The 19,104-nt window shown below is 39.6% G+C and overlaps 1 protein-coding gene across 2 annotated transcripts; it reads left to right on the forward strand.

Annotated features, from left to right (window-relative positions):
• The first annotated feature begins 99 nt into the window (after nt 1-99).
• RAD51AP1 (RAD51 associated protein 1) lies at nt 100-9,071 on the forward strand. 2 transcript variants are annotated; one of them, XM_071733422.1, is made up of 9 exons: nt 100-192; nt 1,077-1,126; nt 2,899-3,040; nt 3,735-3,844; nt 4,267-4,341; nt 4,977-5,129; nt 6,355-6,516; nt 7,402-7,548; nt 8,364-9,071. In XM_071733422.1, the coding sequence occupies exons 1-9, from the start codon at nt 173-175 to the stop codon at nt 8,489-8,491; spliced, it is 987 nt and encodes a 328-aa protein (XP_071589523.1). In that variant the 5' UTR covers nt 100-172; the 3' UTR covers nt 8,492-9,071. The 2 variants fall into 2 exon arrangements, with proteins under 2 accessions (XP_071589523.1, XP_071589524.1); XM_071733423.1 differs by lacking the exon at nt 8,364-9,071 and adding an exon at nt 8,039-8,193.
• Nucleotides 9,072-19,104: the final 10,033 nt, after the last annotated feature.

Raw genomic sequence — 19,104 nt, forward strand, 5'->3', positions numbered from 1 at the left:
GGAGGAGGAGGAGAAGGAGGGGGACGGGGGGGAGAGGCGGGAGAGGCGGGAGGGGGAGAGGCGGGAGAGGCGGGAGAAGCGGGAGAAGCGGGAGAAGCAGCGGCGCCAGAAGCAGCGGCGCCGCCGCCGTCGTGTGTTGTGCGGGGCCCGCGCGCCGCTGGGAGCGGCGGGGATGGCGCGGGCGCTGAGGAGGTGCGTGCGGGAGGGAGGGGCGCGAGGCGTCAGGAGCTCGCGCGGTGCGGCGGTGCGTGACGCTGCCTGGAAAGCCGTTGGCCGCGGAGGGAGGGAGGGAGGGAGGGAGGGAGGGAGGGAGCGGGCGGGTGGGTGGGTGGGTCCCGGCCGCCCCGCTCCGGCCCGGCGACTCCCGGCAGAGCTGCTCCGTATCCCGTGTGTGTGGTGACGCGGGGCTTGAGGACGGAGCAGCGGCGTTTCCCTTGCTGGCCGAGGAAAGAGCGGGAATTCTCCCCGGGGCGGGCAGCGGGAGTGACTGTGTCCCGCGCGGAGCCTGTGGCACGCCTCGGGTGGATCCCTGGGTGAGGGGCGAGCTTGGGGGTGCTGGCAGTGTTCCCCGCTGGGTTGGGTGACACCGGCGGCGTAGGAAGCAGACGAGGAGGTGCACGCAGAACACATTCCAAGGCCCTAAAGCGATGCGGGAGGGGGTGCAGCCTCCATCCCTGGGGACACGCAGATCCCGCCTGGACGTGTTCCTGTGTAATCTGTGGTAGGGGATCCGGCTCTAGCAGGGGGGTTGGATTACGTGATCTCCTGAGGTATCTTCACAACCCCTACCATTCCGGAATTCTGTAATAATTTCATTTGCACGGTAGCAGTTCTGAGACGGAGAATACACAGTGTTCTTACAACGAGAGGACCAAAAAGCTCTTTTTGAAGATTTTTAAAAATCTAAAAGCTATTCTTAATAACCACAGCGTATAGAGTAGCACTGAGTTGACATTTGGACACATTTGAATATTTATTGCTTTTTGTCTTGTATAATATGACTCCTAAAAGTAAAGTGTTAGCAAGCTAAGATTCTCACTCTAATAGGACTAATAGTGTATGGTTTTTTGCCACAGGAACAAGAAAATTGTTGATTATTCACAATTTGGGGATTTGGAAGATGATGGTAAGTGGTGTGTTCTTGTACATAACAGAAATTACAGACACTAATGGAACCCAAAATCAGTGGTTTTAAGGAAATAGTTCATTGAGAAGTCTGTTACTGTTTTCACTGGAGTGGCCACACTATAAAATATCCTAATTCAAGAAGAATGTGATGGTTGTAAGTCTAAATTTAACAACAGAATACATTGTGTCTTGTTGCAGGAAAATCTTATTTCCCTGCCTCAGTTTTCAGTTGTAATTGGTTGCTCTGTGTCCTTTTGATGATCAGAATCACAGGATATCCATTCTCTGCCCATCCTGTATTTGTGCTTGGGAGATTTCCCTCACCCAGGTGCAGGACCTGGCACTCAGGTTAGCTGAACTTCAGGAGGCTGGCAAGGGCTGACCTCTCAGGCCTGTCAGGTTCCCTCTGGACTCCAGAAGTCCACCAAAGCTTTGTGAGGGTGCACAGAAAGAAAGGTGATAAACTGCACTGGTGTCAGTACTGACCTATGAAGAATGCCACTTGTCACTTATCTCCACTTGGACATCAAGCCATTGATTGCAGCTCCTTGAGTTCAACCATCCAGCCAGCTCCTTTTCCACTGACTGGTCCATCCATCATGTCCCAGTGTCTCCAGTTTAGAGACAAGGATGTTGTGCAGTGTTAAATGCAGTTAAATGCAGGGTTGGACTTGATGATCTCGGAGGTCCCTTCCAACCCAGCCGATTCTATGATTCTATGAAATGTGGTGTGCAAGTCCAGGTAGATGACATCAGTTGCTTTCCCTTCTCCATTGATACTGTGACCCCATCCTAAAAGGCTACCAAATTTCTCAGGCATGAGTTTCCCACAGAGAAGCTGTATTGGCTCCAGTCACCTCCTCACAAGAAAAAATAGATTGCAGAACTTGTTTTCATGACAGTCGTCCTTTATTTCTGAACCTCAGTGAATGTTAAACATTTTTCTTACAGAATTTGGTCACTTTCATGTTTGCTTTGTTTGGGTTTTTTCCCCTATACTGTTTGCAGAGTCCAGGGAACATTCTGAATTGATGCAAAAGGGAGGCCAAAAGTAAATAACATTGAAGGACTCATGAATCATATGGATTTATGCAAATACCTACTTCAAATATGGTGCATGACTTTTCTAGCTTGGAGGGGAGAACTTGTAATATTAAGAAAACATTAAGGATCTTATCTAAGGTTCTCCATCATTTGGAGAATAATGAAGTTGGGGTTTTTTTTCCTCATTTTGCACTTGTGATATGTAGTATCTTCTGTTGGAGGAAAGGCAGTTTTCATTCTTTCTAATTTTATTTGAAAATTAGAGAAATGCATCGAATTTGGTAAAAGGCAATATAAAAGTGGTAGGAAAAGGGGAACAGCCAACATTTTTTAAGAAGGGGAACAGTTCCCAAAATGCCAAGAATTCTAAAACTCTTTAAAGCTGGTGAATACTGTTATCATTGATTGCTGTTCACTGTATCAAAAGGTGAAATTCTAGTTATTGAAAATCTGGTAACACGTGAAACACTGAAGCTTTGTTGCCATATTTGTTATAAAATTGAGTTAATTCCTTCTTGCATAAAAGTGTATGCAAAAGAGGTCTTGTTAAATTTTCATTTAAAATAATTTGAGGACAGTATAACTGTGTTCCTTAAAATTAATTTCAAAAGAGGTTATCTTAGGGGTATATTCAGTGTGTGATGAAATCAAGTTGACTGACTTATTTTGGCCATCTTGGAAGAACACAGGAAACTGCACTAAATGGTGTTGCTGTTTCCCAAACAGATGAAGACTTTGCATGGATAGCTGCACCTTCAAGCAAAAAATCCAGAACACAGCTCAAGGACCCAAAGAAGGATAAAAAAGACAAGCAAAAAAAGCCACACAAAGAATTGACTCCATCGCAAAAGCAGACACCTAGTAAAAGGTAAGAATTTTTGAAATGTGGTCCATTCCCTATAAAACTGGGTTTCAGTAATAGTATTTGGTAAATCATATTTGCAAATCAGGGAAAATGTACTTACACATAAGAGTCAGGAAAACTTGACAGAGTTTGGTAATGAGCTACATCCAGCTTGGTACAAAACTCCAGCCTGTGGCCTGCATGGGTGCTTAAACATGTTTGTGTGTCTGATCTTATCTTGATACTCTACAGTGCCAAGTAACAATTTTAATTTACTTGAGGACTCTTAAAACTGAGAAATAAAAAAGCATGTTTCACTCCTTAAAAAAGAACTCCAAAGCTTTATAGAAATTACAAAGTCAATGTAATTGAGAAAACAAAATTCATTTTTTTGATGGAAACATTGTGTATGAATATTGTAATGTGTGGCATTTCAAACACATGTAATCACCTTTTCTGTGATAGTGCCATTTATTAGTTCATATATTTGTTTTGCAATCTTTACACTTTTAAATATACTGTGTTTTAAATATTAGTGTGTGCTTTGTCTAAATCTTTTCAGGCAGAAATATTCATAATGTGATATGACATAAGTATCTATTGAAATATTAATCTCTTTATAAGTACTGGATTTTTTAAAAGTTCAGTGAGTCAGAAATAGATTTGTAACACTCATGTAATTGTTTTATAGCATGTTTGTGTTTTGGTTTTTTTCCAGGCTATCCTTGGATGACAAACTTTATCAAAGAGATCTGGAAGTTGCCTTAGCCTTATCTGTCAAAGAAAAACCTGCAAATATCCTTGAGGTGCAAAATTCAGAAGAGAAAGGTTATTTTACAGTTCAATGCAACAGTCCTTATTTATATGTAGTGAATTGGAACATGACTTAATTTATTTTGCAGTGAAAGAGATTGAAAATTGTGGGTTTTTTCAAGATGTCTTGATAAGGAAATGGGTATTCCTAGGTAGTGCCTGTCTTCCTATGTTTGTGAGGTTTTTGGTGAGAAAAATAACTCTTCTATAAGATCTTCCAAACATAAAGTTTTGTTAGAGACAGTGAGAAAGTTAGCTACTTTAATCTCCCAATATCTTGACTTCTTATAATCTGGGTTTTGTATACTAATATTTTATTTATAATATTTATATATAATATAATATATATTTAATATTTATATATATTTATATGTTTATTAATATAATATTTATTTATAATATTTATAATATTGTTTGGTTTGTGCATCCTAAAACAGGTAAGACTAATGAATCAGAAGACGTACATGGGAGACCCCTTTTTTCAAACTGCAGTGTAGACAGTGAAGTTCTAGGTAAGTTTTTCTCATACTCTTTGTTTTTTTCAGAAATATCTCAAGATACACTTAGGTAGCTTATATTTTGCTTGTTTCCATTGGCTTCTCTTGTTAACTTACACAGAAAATAAAGATTGAAGGATGAAGGACGCATTCATTTTTTTCATTAAAAATTTGATCCCAGACTTAAAATGGGAAAGCAAGTGGATTGCTGAATGAGATTGTTACAGATCAGTAAAAGTTAATTGGAAAAAGAGACAGATGTGATGTTTTTAGATGCTGAGTTTATTTACTTGTTCAAGAAGCTGTGTACCCTCCACTCCTTAATGGGTCCTAAGCATCAAATAAATATGACCAAAATGGTTGTTGTGCCATTGGAAATCTCATTTTCCCCCTTTTATTCTGGTCTTCTGTCTTTCTTTAGCTTGATTATGTATAAATATCGATAATTTCATAACCAGAAAGTACAGTTTGGACAATTAAAAGACTAAAATGATATTCACAGGAAAACAAGTGCTGCTGATACCCTTCTGTAGAGTATACTTCAGAATCACAGAAATTAATTCTGGGGACTCAAATATCTGCTTCTTTTTTGTATCAGATAATAGATTTACTGTGAATTTCAGTGAATGAGACCACCTTCCCTTTCCTAGGTCTCCACCAGGTTATGGATGGTGATGTACCCAAGGGTGACTGTAGGCAAAGAACAGCAGAATCTAAAGCTCCAGCACATCCAAAGAAGTTACTGGCTGTTGACAGTGATGATGGAGAGCATGCTACTGACTCTGAGACAGAGGCTGTACCCAGTAGGTCCTTCTCCATAAAAATCCTCTCTGTAGATGTGCTTTGAGTGTGATGCCTTATTTAATATATATTTTCAGTGAAATGCATACTGTTTCTACTGTTCTGCTGTGACTTAGATAAGCTTTATCTTTTAATCGTGGCATCTCAGTTGCACTTGGACACTAAATCTAAACATTGCAGTTTGTTCATACACATTCTTCAAACTGGAAAAAATGGTGGTATTTCCCTGCATTTGCTGCAGTACATCAGAACTTCCACCCTCTTTGTTCAGTAAAGTTTTGTCTTTTTTAAGAGCCTCTGATAATTTTTCATGCTGTTTTCTGAGGGCTGCATGAAAACAGTTACTATGAAGAAGTATCAAGTGTTAGTGCTTCCAGTATTGGTTTTGTTTAAGCTTATTTAAAAAAATAGGTAGCCTGCCTTCTTTGGTTCCTCAACTCTTAAGAGAACCATGCAGCATCCAGCTGGAGCTCAGCCCAGCTTCATACCCTGCAGTATGCAGGGTGGCAGCATTATTGAATTCCTACACAATATGAGAGCCATCTCCCTTTCAGAGAGTCACAGAATGGTCATGGTTTGAAAGACTTCTTAAGATCACCATGTACAACTGTCAACATCCCCCCCAAAAAGAAATAAAATATATATATATATATATATATATATATACATATATATATCACCATGTCTGCTATAGCCTAATGGATAATGTGTATATATCTATTCTTTTATTTCTTACTGCACGTTTTATTGAAAAATATTTCTAGAATTATCAGTGAAATAAAATATGGGGTATAATCCAGATACTCCTGTTGATAGAGAACTATTTTTAAAATTTACCAGTGTCTGGGGTTTTTTAATAATATGTTCACAAAATCTCTCTAACAGCTGAGCTTCAATGCAGTGTTTTCCACTTTAAATAGCCATGGCTAAGAATATGTGAAAATCAGAAGCCCTGCCAAATAATCTTGACTTTTTTTATCTTGCACAAATGAAATACTGGTAATTCTGCTGTTAAATTAAGTACTGTATTCCATTTATACCAGGGTGTTCCATACAGAGTGTTTTATGGAGGCTATTTCTTTCTCAGATCAACATATAAATACGTGCAAGTTTTGCAGTATCCTGAAGCTATTCTGTCTCTTTTGTCTGGAATGAAATTAGAAGGCTCTGGAATAATAGTAAATTATATTTCCTGTAAAGAAATTACATCCTTCTTCCCTGCTGTAGGTGAGGAGTCAGAAGAAGATTCAAATTACAGTGAAGGTGATGATGAAGACTTTGCTATGAAAAAGAAGAAAGCCAAAGGAAAGAAAAAAGTAAAGAAAACCAAACAAAAGATGCCATCTGAAAGAGAAAAGAAAACTCCCAAACCCAAGATTAGTACTACAGGTACGTCTGTACTATGAATTTGAAATAGGATTTTTATAATAAAAGTTACTTTCATTTTCACTGAAGGAACAGATCAATTTGGCTGACAAACTATGCAGGGTTATGATGAAAATTATTATATGCAGAGTAAAGGGAGGAGAGTAGAAAAAAAATCCTGAAAGAAAAGATTCTTTATAATAAACTAACGCTCCTTACTATAAAAGCAGACAAACGTGAATGGACAGAGTTAATTTCATTTTATGTAAGTATTTTTAGCTCTTAATGAAAGGTTAGATAACAGTGAGTAATCTGAGGTGTTTTTTTTTGTTTAATAAAAACTCAGAGCCTCCTTATGAACTTGCATATATTAATTTTAAATTCAAGGATAGCTAAATAATGCTAAGTCTACTAACCACTTGGCAAAAAATGTTAGATATGCATGCCCTTCAGAGTTAATTGTTCACTGTGTTGCTAACACAACTTACTTTAAATAGCTTCAGAAAATTCTTATGGTGTCAATCTTGTGTCTGACTTACTACTGAATTTTAATTTCAGGCCTGAGTTCATAATAGAAAATATAGTTTTAAATTAGTTTTTTTTATGACAAGGAATGGTAGCTTTTAGTAGCTGGTAGAAGCATCTTCCCTCTTAGAAATTTCATCTCAGGCAGGTCTTCAGAAAGAAATTGTTACACTGCTTATTTTCAAATCAGGACTGGAATTCCCAGAGTATATCAGGACTGACTGGAAATATATGCTGCTAAAGATGTGACAGTCTAGAAAAATGCTCCTTACTTCACTCGGTGCAGGGAGCTTGTGCTGTACCATGAGCTATCATTTCATGCAACACAATTGATTTCTCTGCTCAAGAGTATCTTTCTAAGGTTGTTGTTATTTTCCAATTAAGTATCACCTGTGGTTTCTCCTTCACGGATAACAGAACAAAAACCTGAACCAATACAAAAAGTGATGTCCAGTTCTTCAGAACCAGTTGGGAGGCCTTTACATACATCAAGTCCTGTAACAGACAGGAAGCCTAAATGGATACCACCAGGTACCTTTAAGATTTTAGCAATCTCTCCTAAAAGCAAACAAACAAATAAACAGTTTAAGAAAAATTACCACCCTCTTATTACAGATGGTATTCTTTTGATCTTGGATTTAAAAAAAAAAAAAAAGCTACCTCCATGCTTCTTTTCCCCTTACAGGATTAGCCTTTATCTCCTTTATGTGGGGAGGTTAATAAACTGTTTTCCTGGCTGTGGATCAAATCTGAATTAAGAGATTATCTTGTGGCTGTTTCTCTCTTAATAAGAGTATTCTTGATCTCTGGTATGTGCTAGATTATTACCCATCCTAAACAAATAATATTAGAAAAATGTTGGGAATGTCTTAATTGCTTTAGTAAAACAAATGCTTAGAGGGTTTGTTTTCTTATAGTGTTTGAGCATGCTGTTGCTGACTCCTTTCTCTTTTCTTTGTTCTTCTTTCACATTTACTCTTTACTATATATGTTTCTTCCTGTTGGACTCCTTTCTCTCAAGCTTTCTTTTTCCATTTGGAATTGTGTTCAGTTGTGTGATTCTCTGTGGAGCACCTGAAAATGCACAGTACACTGGGAAGAGTTTTTATGTGCTTATCCAGTATTGCTCCAATGTGATGCTGGTTACTTAAAATTGCACTGTACCTGCTGCATTGGCTTCCAAAATAGATTCCCAGTGAGTATCCTGATTTTCCTGTGCTTGTGTGGTATGTTGTTCAGAACATTTTGCAATGTTTTTAGAAAACTACAAAGAGACAATAGTCACATAATTATGCTTTTCTCTCTAAAATTCTTACGCCTGCTTTTTGTTGTAAAATTATTTTCAGCTGCATCAGGAAGCAGTAATAACTCTATGAAATATGCTTCAGTTAAGTCACCTACTCAGTGTCTTCGACTTGGCCTCTCCAGACTAGCAAGAGTCAAACCATTGCATCCCAGTGCTACCAGCAGTTAAGTGGTCAGTACCAGGTTGCCACGTGAAGGAAAAGACTTTGCAAAGTGTTTTGCCTGAAAATGGAAGGTGGACAGAAAAAGTTTCCTGGCATTGTTTATTTTGGAGGACTATTTTCATCTACATGGCTAATACTGTACTGAGTTTTTATTCTGAAAAATGCTGGACATCCTCAAGTGCTACTGAATAATAGTAATATTATTTAGTCAAGGTGACATCTAATTCATTAGCTCTTTGATGTGTTATATTCAGAAGTGTGGGTGTCTGATAATTTTAATTCTCTGATATCTAAACTCTTGGCATTAAAGTGGTCTAGACAGCACTATGTCAGTTACAGATTCTGTATCTCAATTGGATTCTTAACACAAGTGAAAGTTAGAGTGTAAAAAGTACTTCTTGTAGGGGTGGAGTTACTACTTTCCACCCCCTTAGAAAGTTTGTCACCACTCTTTCAAAAGCTGTTAATATTTTCATACCTTATATATGGATTTTAACTAATTTTTATATATTACAGATATAAATAGTTTTTAGGATGTATTTAAAAAAAAACAATAAAATGTTTTGTATAGTCTAATTAACCATATTAATTGACTTCATAAATTTTGAAAATCACTTCTGAATTTTGTCTACAGCCTTACAAATATTTTTGTACGTGCATACTCTTATTGGAAGTCAAGAGCATTACCCAGGCTCAGATGGTGAGGATTTTGCTTTGAGCTCCTTGTGGTCTTCACTGAAGACCACAATACCACGCATAGTTAGTGGATTTTGTAAAGCATTGAAATGATGATTGCTGAATAATGGGACTGAACTTTCAAACATGTTAGTCCACAATGTAAATAATTTCATGTCTAAGCATGTTGACTATGTCTGATGACACAGCAGATGAATTTGTCCCTGTAGTAATGAAGGCATCTGGTCACAACTGAGTGAATTGCACTAGGAAAGGAATATTTAGCCCTATTCAGAGTAATTACACAGACAAAAGCATGGTGCTGCCTGAAGTTAAACAATGGTGTGACAAATTACTTTGTAACTGTACAGGACTGACATTATTGAAATAAGATAGTAACAAATGCATATTTATTTTAAAAATATGCCTATTGCCATATGGAAAGAATGAGAAGAAATCCTTGGAAGAAAATCTGTTTCCCAGAAACAAGGGCATTGTGACACATAACCTCACATCATCCACATTTTGGATGCCTGACCCCTGGCATGAAATCAAATTAGCCCTGAGTGAAGTGTACTTCAGTGAGCTGGGCTAACTGGGTTTAGGAGGAGAGCCACATGTCTGCTGTGTCTGGTGCTTGTCTGACTCATTCATGAGTTGTCTTTGCTTGCTAAAGTGGAAAACAAAAAAAAAAGAGGAGTTTGCAGCAGGTTGCTGCTGATGGGCTTGAAAATGCTTCCAGAGTAAAACAGGGAGAAAGGTCAGTATCCAAGAATAATGCTTCTGATAACTAATACGTAATATATACATATGTAATATATACATAATTATTCCTCTCCTTGAATTCCATGAATTCCATTTCTCTGTGCTTCCTTATCCCCTTCCTGAGGTGTCCAGTGGGTAAGAGCTGCAGCAAAGCAGGAAGCACAGGGAGCCATAGGTCCCGGGGTGGTTTGTTGCAGCATCCCAATCAATTGCTCCCATTCACATTTCAGTCCTTTTCTTTCCACTGGAAGTGCTCATGCAAATGAACAGCTCTGTGGCCCTTGCTGCATCACAGTAACCAAGTCTCTTTCTACTGAAATTAAACAGTCGAGAATTATTTTGCTTTTAGGTTTTTTTCAGGGACAAATACAGATTTCCTGTGATTTTATGTTTTCTTGCTACAGGGAAATTTATGAAACAATCCAAAGTATTTTCTCAGTGTGGTGCTTCAGAAAAATATTTTTAGAGCTGGAAGATTTAGTAACCCTCTTTTTTCCTTTTTTTTTTTTCTTCACAAAACATATATTTGACATTTACGTTCCTCTGGTTTCAATCTTGGCATCTTTTAAAAGTGACATAATTTGTCAATATGTCACCTGTCTTTGAGTCCCTCCTTAGGTTTTTATGGGCTTACAGTTCATGAGGATTTTCCAGTATTTCTCTACTTTTTTCGAAAGGAAGGTTGCAGATGTTCTTGATTGTATGTTTTAAAGGTATTCTGTACTTGACCTGAATGAAACAGGTCTTGCTGGTGGGTGCAGATTATTTTTATAGCAGATGACTTCTTTTGTGTCCTAGGTTATTAATGGATGTGGTCAAAAGCAGCCAAATCTTTTTTTCTGTTAGTAACAGAGTGGTTGCCTGTGTTACTTCAGCTGCTTCCAACCTTGGGAAATTTTTTTTTTTTTTCTGAAAATAACATCTACAGTTCCCTTGTTGCTCTCAGTTTCAAACAACACTACACAGAATTGTCTGTGCATCATTTCTTCAATAGTTGGACAATGGTATGACATGACATGCATTTTATTTCAATCTGTGAATCAGATTTCATGTCAGAGTTCACAGTTTTCATACAGTTGCTGGTTTAGAACTGTATCTGTATTAGTAAAGAAGAACAATATTGTTAAAAAAGAGATCACTATTTACAGATAGTAAACTTTGCTGCCAATGCTTACCAAGTCTCTACTGGTAAGTACCCTGTCCAATCTGGAGATTACCTTTTGCTTCAGAACTACAGAGGGGTTTTCCAGAATTGATTGTGACTCCAGATATTCCTAGAGATGGAATCACCTGCGTACCCAGCAGTTGAAAGCTGACTTTGTGTGGCTTCAGCTGTACCCACAGTGACACAGGTTTGTCATACAGGATGGGGCTGCATCATGAAAACACTCAGCAGATTTCCACCAGCCTGAAGACTGATAGGTAGGCTTGGCCTGAGACAAGCTTGAAAAGCAAGAGTTGAAAATGGCTAAAATTGAGGGAGACAGCAATGTGAAATTGTTTTGAATATTCATAAAGCAGATTTGTGTGCCTCCAGACAATCAGTGTCATCAGTGCACCTCTCACTTTCTACTCTTTTGAGTACTGATAATACCACAGAAAGAGAGGAAGAATTTGCCAGACAAACAGGACCAGCAGAAACCTACAAAGAAAAAGGTAAAGTACTGCAGGTTGATGGGATGTGTCTGGCACCTCTTCACTCTCTGTCCCATAGACCCTCTGTTTTGGACAGTGCTGCTTAACTGGGCATTTCACGTGGCTCCCCATTAAGATCTGTGAGTGACAGTTTGGCAATTAACATGGATGCTGTGCCACAGTAACTCCTGAGAGCTATTTTAGCTGTAGCTTTTAATGCATCAAGGTTTAGACATTAGATTTGAGATTCCTCATAATAAATGCAGAGCATTATTTGAAGGGAAGTATTCCGACTGGATATAAAGCGAGAGCAGGGATTGGCCCTACTGATTTGGTTGCACACAAGGTTTCAGAAGATGCTGAGCAGCATCAGAAGATTGCCTGCAGCAATCTGGAACCTCCAGCATCAGAATTAGTAGACCAGAACTCAGTCTACTATTTCAGGTGGAAGGGTACCACTAATGATAATCTGTCCCTCTGGCTGTCCCACTTCAGGGCTAACCAAATGTTAAAGCATTGTTAAGGACATTGTCCAAATGCCTCTGGAACACTGACAGACACAGGGCACCAAACGTCTCTAGGAAGCCTTTTCCAGTGTTTGACCACACTCTTGGTAAAGCAGTACTTCTTAGTGTCTGGGCTTAACCTGTCCTGATGCAACTTTGAGCCATTCCCACATGTGCTGTCACTGGATACCAGGGAGAAGAGACCAGCAACTCCCTTTGCCCCTCAGGAAGCTGTAGAGAAAAATGAGGTCACCCCTCAGCCTTGTTTTCTTCAAAGGACAAAAACTCAGAGTCCTTGGCCACTGTTTAAAGGACTCTCATTCCAGACCTGTCACCTCCTCTTTTGCCCTTGCCTGGATGCATTGAAGGACCTGAGCATCTTTAAATGGTGAGGCCCAGAGCTGCACAGAGTGCTTGAGGTGAGGCCACACCACCTCTGAATCCAAGGCACTTTTTGGCCCTCCTGTCATCCAGCACCCCCAGCTCACTCTGCAGGGCAGCTCTCCAGCTTCTCCTCTCCCAGTTTTTTTGTGCCCACTATTACTCCATCCCAGGTGCTGAATCTGGAATTTGCCTGCATTAAGTTTCATGCTGTTGATGACTGCCCTGTACTCCAGTCTGTGGAGATCCCTCTGCAAAGCCTCTTCTTGCATTCTAGAGAATGAAAGCTCTTGGATCTGGCTGACATTTTGTCACATTGTTTGAATCTCTGTGTAGTGTAATTCCTCCTCCAAATGTTGTTAACCAACCCATGGGCATTGCCTTAGCACAATTCTATTAGTCTGAGTTTTGCCTCTGCATTTCTCTAGCTTTTCCACCCATTTCTGTTAACACATCTGGGAAGCAGCATGGGAGAATATCAAAATTGTGCAGGTGAGAAAAAATTACAACCAGAATTAACCAGCAATTCTCAGTGAGCAATCATTTCCATTTTTTAGCATGATCTTGTAAAATTTGGTATCTACAGAGGGTGATTTGTGTATTATCACAATGAAATATGAAAAATCATTAGCTGCCACTGAATATGTAATCAAATGAATGTGCTGCTGCTGTCATTCTTAATCCATGGCTTTGCAAAGCATTGCATTAAGGGCTTCACTGATTTTTTTTTTTTTTGCTTGCAGATTGGTTGTCTCTTTGCTCTTGCTAGATTATCAGTCAGGCATCACAAGGCAACTTGTGAATAATTCATTGCATGACTCAAAAAGTCTGAAACCCTGCCCTCATTTCCTTGATCTGTATTGGTTATTCTTAGATACTAGTAACGTATCAGTACAAACCACAAAGACAAAAGAAACATTACCACTTCCTGTGATCCTCTGTGCAGAACCCACTCTTTGCATTTTAAAACAGTTTGTCCTGCTACTTCTGAGAATTATTGGTCTGTCTCCACTCATGTGTATCATCCTTCTCTTGCAAAGGTAGCACAGAAAGAGAAGTTAGGTCTTGAAAGGTACCACAAAAGCTGTGAAAAAATTGTGTATTATTTGAATTAGGGCTGTTTCTGCTGTGCTGCATTGTTCCCTTTTCACACACCCATTATTCATGATGCTTGTGTACATTTTAATCAGATTTTGAGCATGTGTTGTTCCCATACATTTGGGATATTTAAAATATGGGATTTCATTAACATTTTTTCCTCACCATTGTTTTTTATTGTTAGTTTAATTGCTTTTGAATATAACTTTAATTTTTAAAATGTTAAAGGTTAGTTTCCCTTAGCCTTAACTGAATACAAGTACAAAAGGATATGAAGCTTTACTAATTGTCATTGTGTGTAAAAGGCAGGATCTGTATGTTCCTTCATGTACTTAAGCTTTTTTCTGTCTCCTGTTCAGGCATCTCAATTCCTCTCACCAACCATTATTAGGTGGTAGTTGCCAGTGTTGTTATCCACTCCTCAGATCTGCTGTAGATTTTTTGAGTGTATGTAATATTTTGAGAGCAGGCAAAATAAGACTGAAAACATTTATACTGTACTGGCATCAGCAGTGACTGGTTCTTCTCAGCCTATCATTTGATTATCTAGTGACAGCGAGTCTTAAAATTCTAAGCAAGATTGCACTCTAATTCCTATAAAAAATAAATGCACACTAATTTGAGAGCAAATCTTTTGTCTATTTTATGACCACAACATATTGGATTAATAGGCAGATATATATATATCCCATATATAGGGATAGCATTTCAACATCTAATAAAAGTCCATTTTAAAATAATTAAGTGGTGAAAGGTTTAGGTTGACACAAGAATTAATGGATAAGAATTATTTGCTCACTGTTAAACAATATCTCACTCTTTTTTTTTTCCTCCTGACATTTGTCTTTCTCACCTGGGATGGCTACTTTTAAGACCCCAAGCAGTAAGGAATTGACAGTATCAGGTATTCTACTTTCTAATTTCTAATTCTAATTGACACCCACTGCTGAAAAAGGTCCTCACATACCTCCCTGACCCTTGTTTCCTTGATCACTTGTCTTTAGCTGCAGGAAACACTTTCTGCCTCTGTATGCTGAACTGGAAGAAGAGTAATGCACATTAAAACTAAGATGAGTTTGCTTTGCTGGTTTAACTTTAACCAGAGTTATTTTTTGATCCAGTTCATTGTAGGACTTCATGAACATTTGTGCTGGCGTGAAGAAGGGGACAGCTGAGGAATAAGCATAAATAGCAAAGGGAGAAGCAGACTTCCTCCCCTGCCCTCCCCAGCCTCCTTTTAGCAACACTGCTGGTTTAAAATGCTCATAAAACTCTGGTGCTCTTTACAGCCCTGCTGTTGTCTGTCTCAGTATGCATGGAGAGGCATCTTGGACATCTTCTTGTTCTCAATTGTTCTCCATCTGAACCTATCCAGACTGCTGATCATCATAGAATCATAGAATCATAGAATAGGCTGGGTTGGAAGGGAACTCAGCGATCATCAAGTCCAACCCTTGATCCACTACCACTGCAGTTACCAGACCATGGCACTGAGTGCCACATCCAGTCTCTTTTTAAGTATCTCCAGGGACAGAGAATCCACTACTTCCCGGAGCAGCCCATTCCAATGTCTGATCACCCTCTCAGTAAAGAAATTCTTTCTAATGTCCAACCTAAACCTCCCTTGGCACAACTTAAGACCATGCCCTCTTGTCTTGCTGAGAGTTGCCTGGAAAAAGAGACCAACCCCCACCTGGCTCCAACCTCCTTTCAGGGAGTTGTAGAGAGTGATGAGGCCTCCTCTTCTCCAGGCTGAACAGCCCCAGCTCCCTCAGCCTCTCCTCATAGGATCTGTGCTGGAGTCCCTTCACCAGCCTGGTTGCCCTCCTTTGGACCTGCTCTAGGACCTCGATATCCTTCCTGAACTGAGGGGCCCAGAACTGGACACAGGACTCGAGCTGTGGCCTCACCAGTGCTGAGTACAGGGACAGAATCAATTCCCTGGACCTGCTGGCCACGCTGTTCCTGATACAGGCCAGGATGCCATTGGCCTTCTTGGCCACCTGGGCACACTGCTGGCTCATGTTCAGCTTCCTGTCAATCCAGACTCCCAGGTCCCTTTCTGCCTGGCTGCTCTCAGCCACTCTGTGCCCAGCCTGGAGCTCCCCATGGGGTTGTTGTGGCCAAAGTGCAGGACCCGGCACTTGGCCTTGTTGAACCTCATCCTGTTGGAATCAGCCCAACTCTCCAGCCTGTCCAGGTCCCTCTGCAGAGCCCTCCTGCCTTCCAGCTGATCCACACTTCCCCCCAGCTTAGTGTCATCTGCAAATTTGCTGATGATGGACTCAATCCCTTCATCTAAATCATCAATAAAGATATTAAACAGAACCGGGCCCAACACTGATCCCTGGGGGACACCACTGGTGAGCGGCCACCAACTGGATGCAGCACCGTTCAGCACCACTCTCTGGGCCCGGCCCCCCAGCCAGTTCCTAACCCAGCGCAGAGTGGGTACCGATTCTAAATCTCATTTTGGTGTATGAGAGTAATGTTTTAATTAAACCCATGATGGGGGAGAGCAGACAGTAGCAATGTTGGATATTTGCAATTTCTTCTGTATGTGGCATTTTATGTGTGATAACACATCTCAATAGGAGAAGATATGGTATGTGAGGGATACCTGCCAACTACCTACATTTTATCTTCTCAGAATGTGATAACTGAATTTCAACCACCTCAGTTCAGGAAATTCACTCCTAACAACAACATGATTTATGTTACCAAGTTCAGAACTTTGATGTTTGCTTCAAAAACTGTAATCAGTCTTAATTTTCAGGAGGCTTTTGGTCAGGTCTTTCAGGGATAATACTCAGACTGTAATTTTTAAATTGTTTTTTTAATGAATTATTTTCTGGTTACCTTGGAAAGGCCTAGCAGAATTCACTGAATGGATCAATTCTGAGATGACCCATGGTAGATACCCTGGGCAGAACTGACAGCAAGGCATCATTGTGTGCTCACTGCTTGGCATACAGAGACTTTAATTTTACCTGTGATCTTTTGCACTTGGTTATGTAAGAAAAAGGGCAATGGGCAAAGGATCCAGTTGAACATAGGAGGACAATTTTTCACTAGGAGGACAGTCAGGCACTGGAATGGTCTCCTAGGGGAAGTGGTGGATTTCCCCACTCGGGGAAGTTTTAAATCTCAGCTTATTGGGGTGCTGAGACATTACTATGTAAACAATAATATTAGAAGGGTTGGACCAGGTGGTCATTGAGGTCCCTTTCAACCTGACATTCTATGTAATTCTATGATTGCTTGCTTTTTTAAAATTTTTAATAAGATGGATAATTTCTACTGGCATGGTAGAAAACTTCTCTGTTTGAAAGGGAGCAAGTTTAATGAAGAAGTTGCCTTTCAGGTTGGCTGTGTGAAGTTTAGCTGAGCAATAAATATGTCTGTTTAGTCAAATTATAGCAAGAGGACACAAGGGTTTTCAACACTGAAAACTGCTTTGGTCTCAAATGTAGCAAGGCAATAGAATTATACGAATTTAAGGTGCACTTCCTGCGCCAGCATCCAGAATAATATTGTTAAAAGGCCCTTAAGGATTACTAGTTAAAGACTCACAGGCATTTTTATTTACCCATTTCCTTTAAAATGACAAATCATGTTTAGTTATTCCTGGTCATAAAATTCCAAACTTAAATAAGGAACAATTGTGGTAATCAGCTTTCTTTGCCAGACCCCTATTTCAGTATTTCAGTCCCATAACCTGGAGAGCTCCAAAGGAAATGCTTGTGTTCTGAAATCTTTTAAGCAATTTTTCAAATATAGTAAAATACTAGAACTTTATGCATAGAAATTATACTGAAACTGATCACATTTACTGCCTCCAATGTATAGTTTGCTTGACGATGTGTTACTCTGGCTTTAACAAATCTAGGAATACTGGTCTTTAAAATTTATATGTAAAGGTTATATAAAGTTTGTATGATATAGTCTGTGACCACTAGAGTTTTAAAATCCTACTTGTCCTTGACCACTTCAGCATTCATTGAGTTTAGTTAGACATCAAAGCTATTGATTTTCATTAGGAATTTCATCCCTTGGAAAAGGTTTTCTCTTTGGCTGTGTTCACCTGGCATCCATGCAAAAGTAACCATGAAGCCATTGCCAGCCTGCAGGTTTTGAAAAGGCAGAGCAGCTACCAGCTGGTGTGCTTGAAAGGAAGATCTTTAAGTGAACATTTCTGAGCTCGTTTTTCCTGTTGCATGGATGGGTCTTGGCACCCTTCTGCTTTGCCTGGCTGCCCTCACCCATTCCATCTGCCCTCCCGAAAGATCCCTGTGGCCAGTGTTGGGCAAACACCATAACCCAAAGCCTTTTCTGGGAAGGTTAAAAGTGTGACCCTAAAACAGAGGCAGATGAGATCAGCTTACTAAGAGCTGTCTGAATTCAGGCTACCTGCAGAGGAACTTTAAATGTGGAGAGCTGCCAGAGTTCGTGGGAACATTTAAATCAGCAAGACACAGATATAGCACCGAGTAGTTTTGAAACCAGAATTTAAAGAAAAATTCATGGCCTGTATTTCACCTCTATGCAGTTGCATATAGAAAATCTGATTCTCCTCATTCATCACCTTTGTGCACTGGATCTTCATTAGCCCCAGTCAGGTTGTAATTATCAGTGAGTAATAACAGTGTATATTCTCTGCTGAACTGCATACACTTCTGAGCATGAGTGAGCTTGTCTCCATTGAGATCAGCTCTCGCTTCCCCTTTTTTCATTTGCTTTGATTCATCTTTCTTGCCAAAAAAATTTGGAGGCCTATTTTTCCAGCTGCTCCTGAAGGAGTGGGAAAGTGTGTTAACTGAAGTGATGCGATGCATTCTGTCCTCCACACATCACAGCCAGCCTGCTGCTAAGTGGGAACTGTGCTTCACTCCCAAATTTAGATCCTTATAATTCCTGAGACATGTTACCCAGCACAGAACTGCAGCAGCTCCTCTGTACACTCTTACTGCTTTCTGTGCATCCCCCTGTAAGGGACAAAGGATTTATGAGCAAATGTTTATTTTGTTAACATGTGGTACAACTTACTGCTCTTCCAATGATTTTATTTTACACTTTGTAGTTGAACAGGGTGTCTTTGACAAAGGGTAAGAAGATGAGTATCACTGTCCAAAGTGTGAGACAAGACTGGTAACGCACTATTTAGAGTCACAGAAGTGTTTAGAGTGGAAGGCACCTCTTGAGGTCAGCTACTTCAGCCCCAGTTATTCTTTGTACAGTAATCTGTAATGGTTAAGGAAATAGTTCTCCTCTGAAATCTCCCTAATATTCTGTATATTTATCGTCTGTGTGAAAAGAGATTTATTAAAATATTTTCCTCAAATAACAGGAAAGTCCCTTTATTAAATACGTCATTCTCCTGAAATGCCACAAGGGCATGATTTCTAATGCATTCATCCTCTCCAAAGAGAAAGCAAGGCAAAATACATACTGAAAATCTTTTATTAAAACTATTTATTATTTATTAAATTTATTTAAATTAATTATGTCAATGGACATGTGCCAAGTATGGACTTTAATACAGTGATGTAAATGTATTA

The sequence above is a fragment of the Heliangelus exortis genome, chromosome 1 (genome assembly GCF_036169615.1).
Source record: "Heliangelus exortis chromosome 1, bHelExo1.hap1, whole genome shotgun sequence".
In the NCBI taxonomy this organism is placed as follows: domain Eukaryota; kingdom Metazoa; phylum Chordata; class Aves; order Apodiformes; family Trochilidae; genus Heliangelus; species Heliangelus exortis.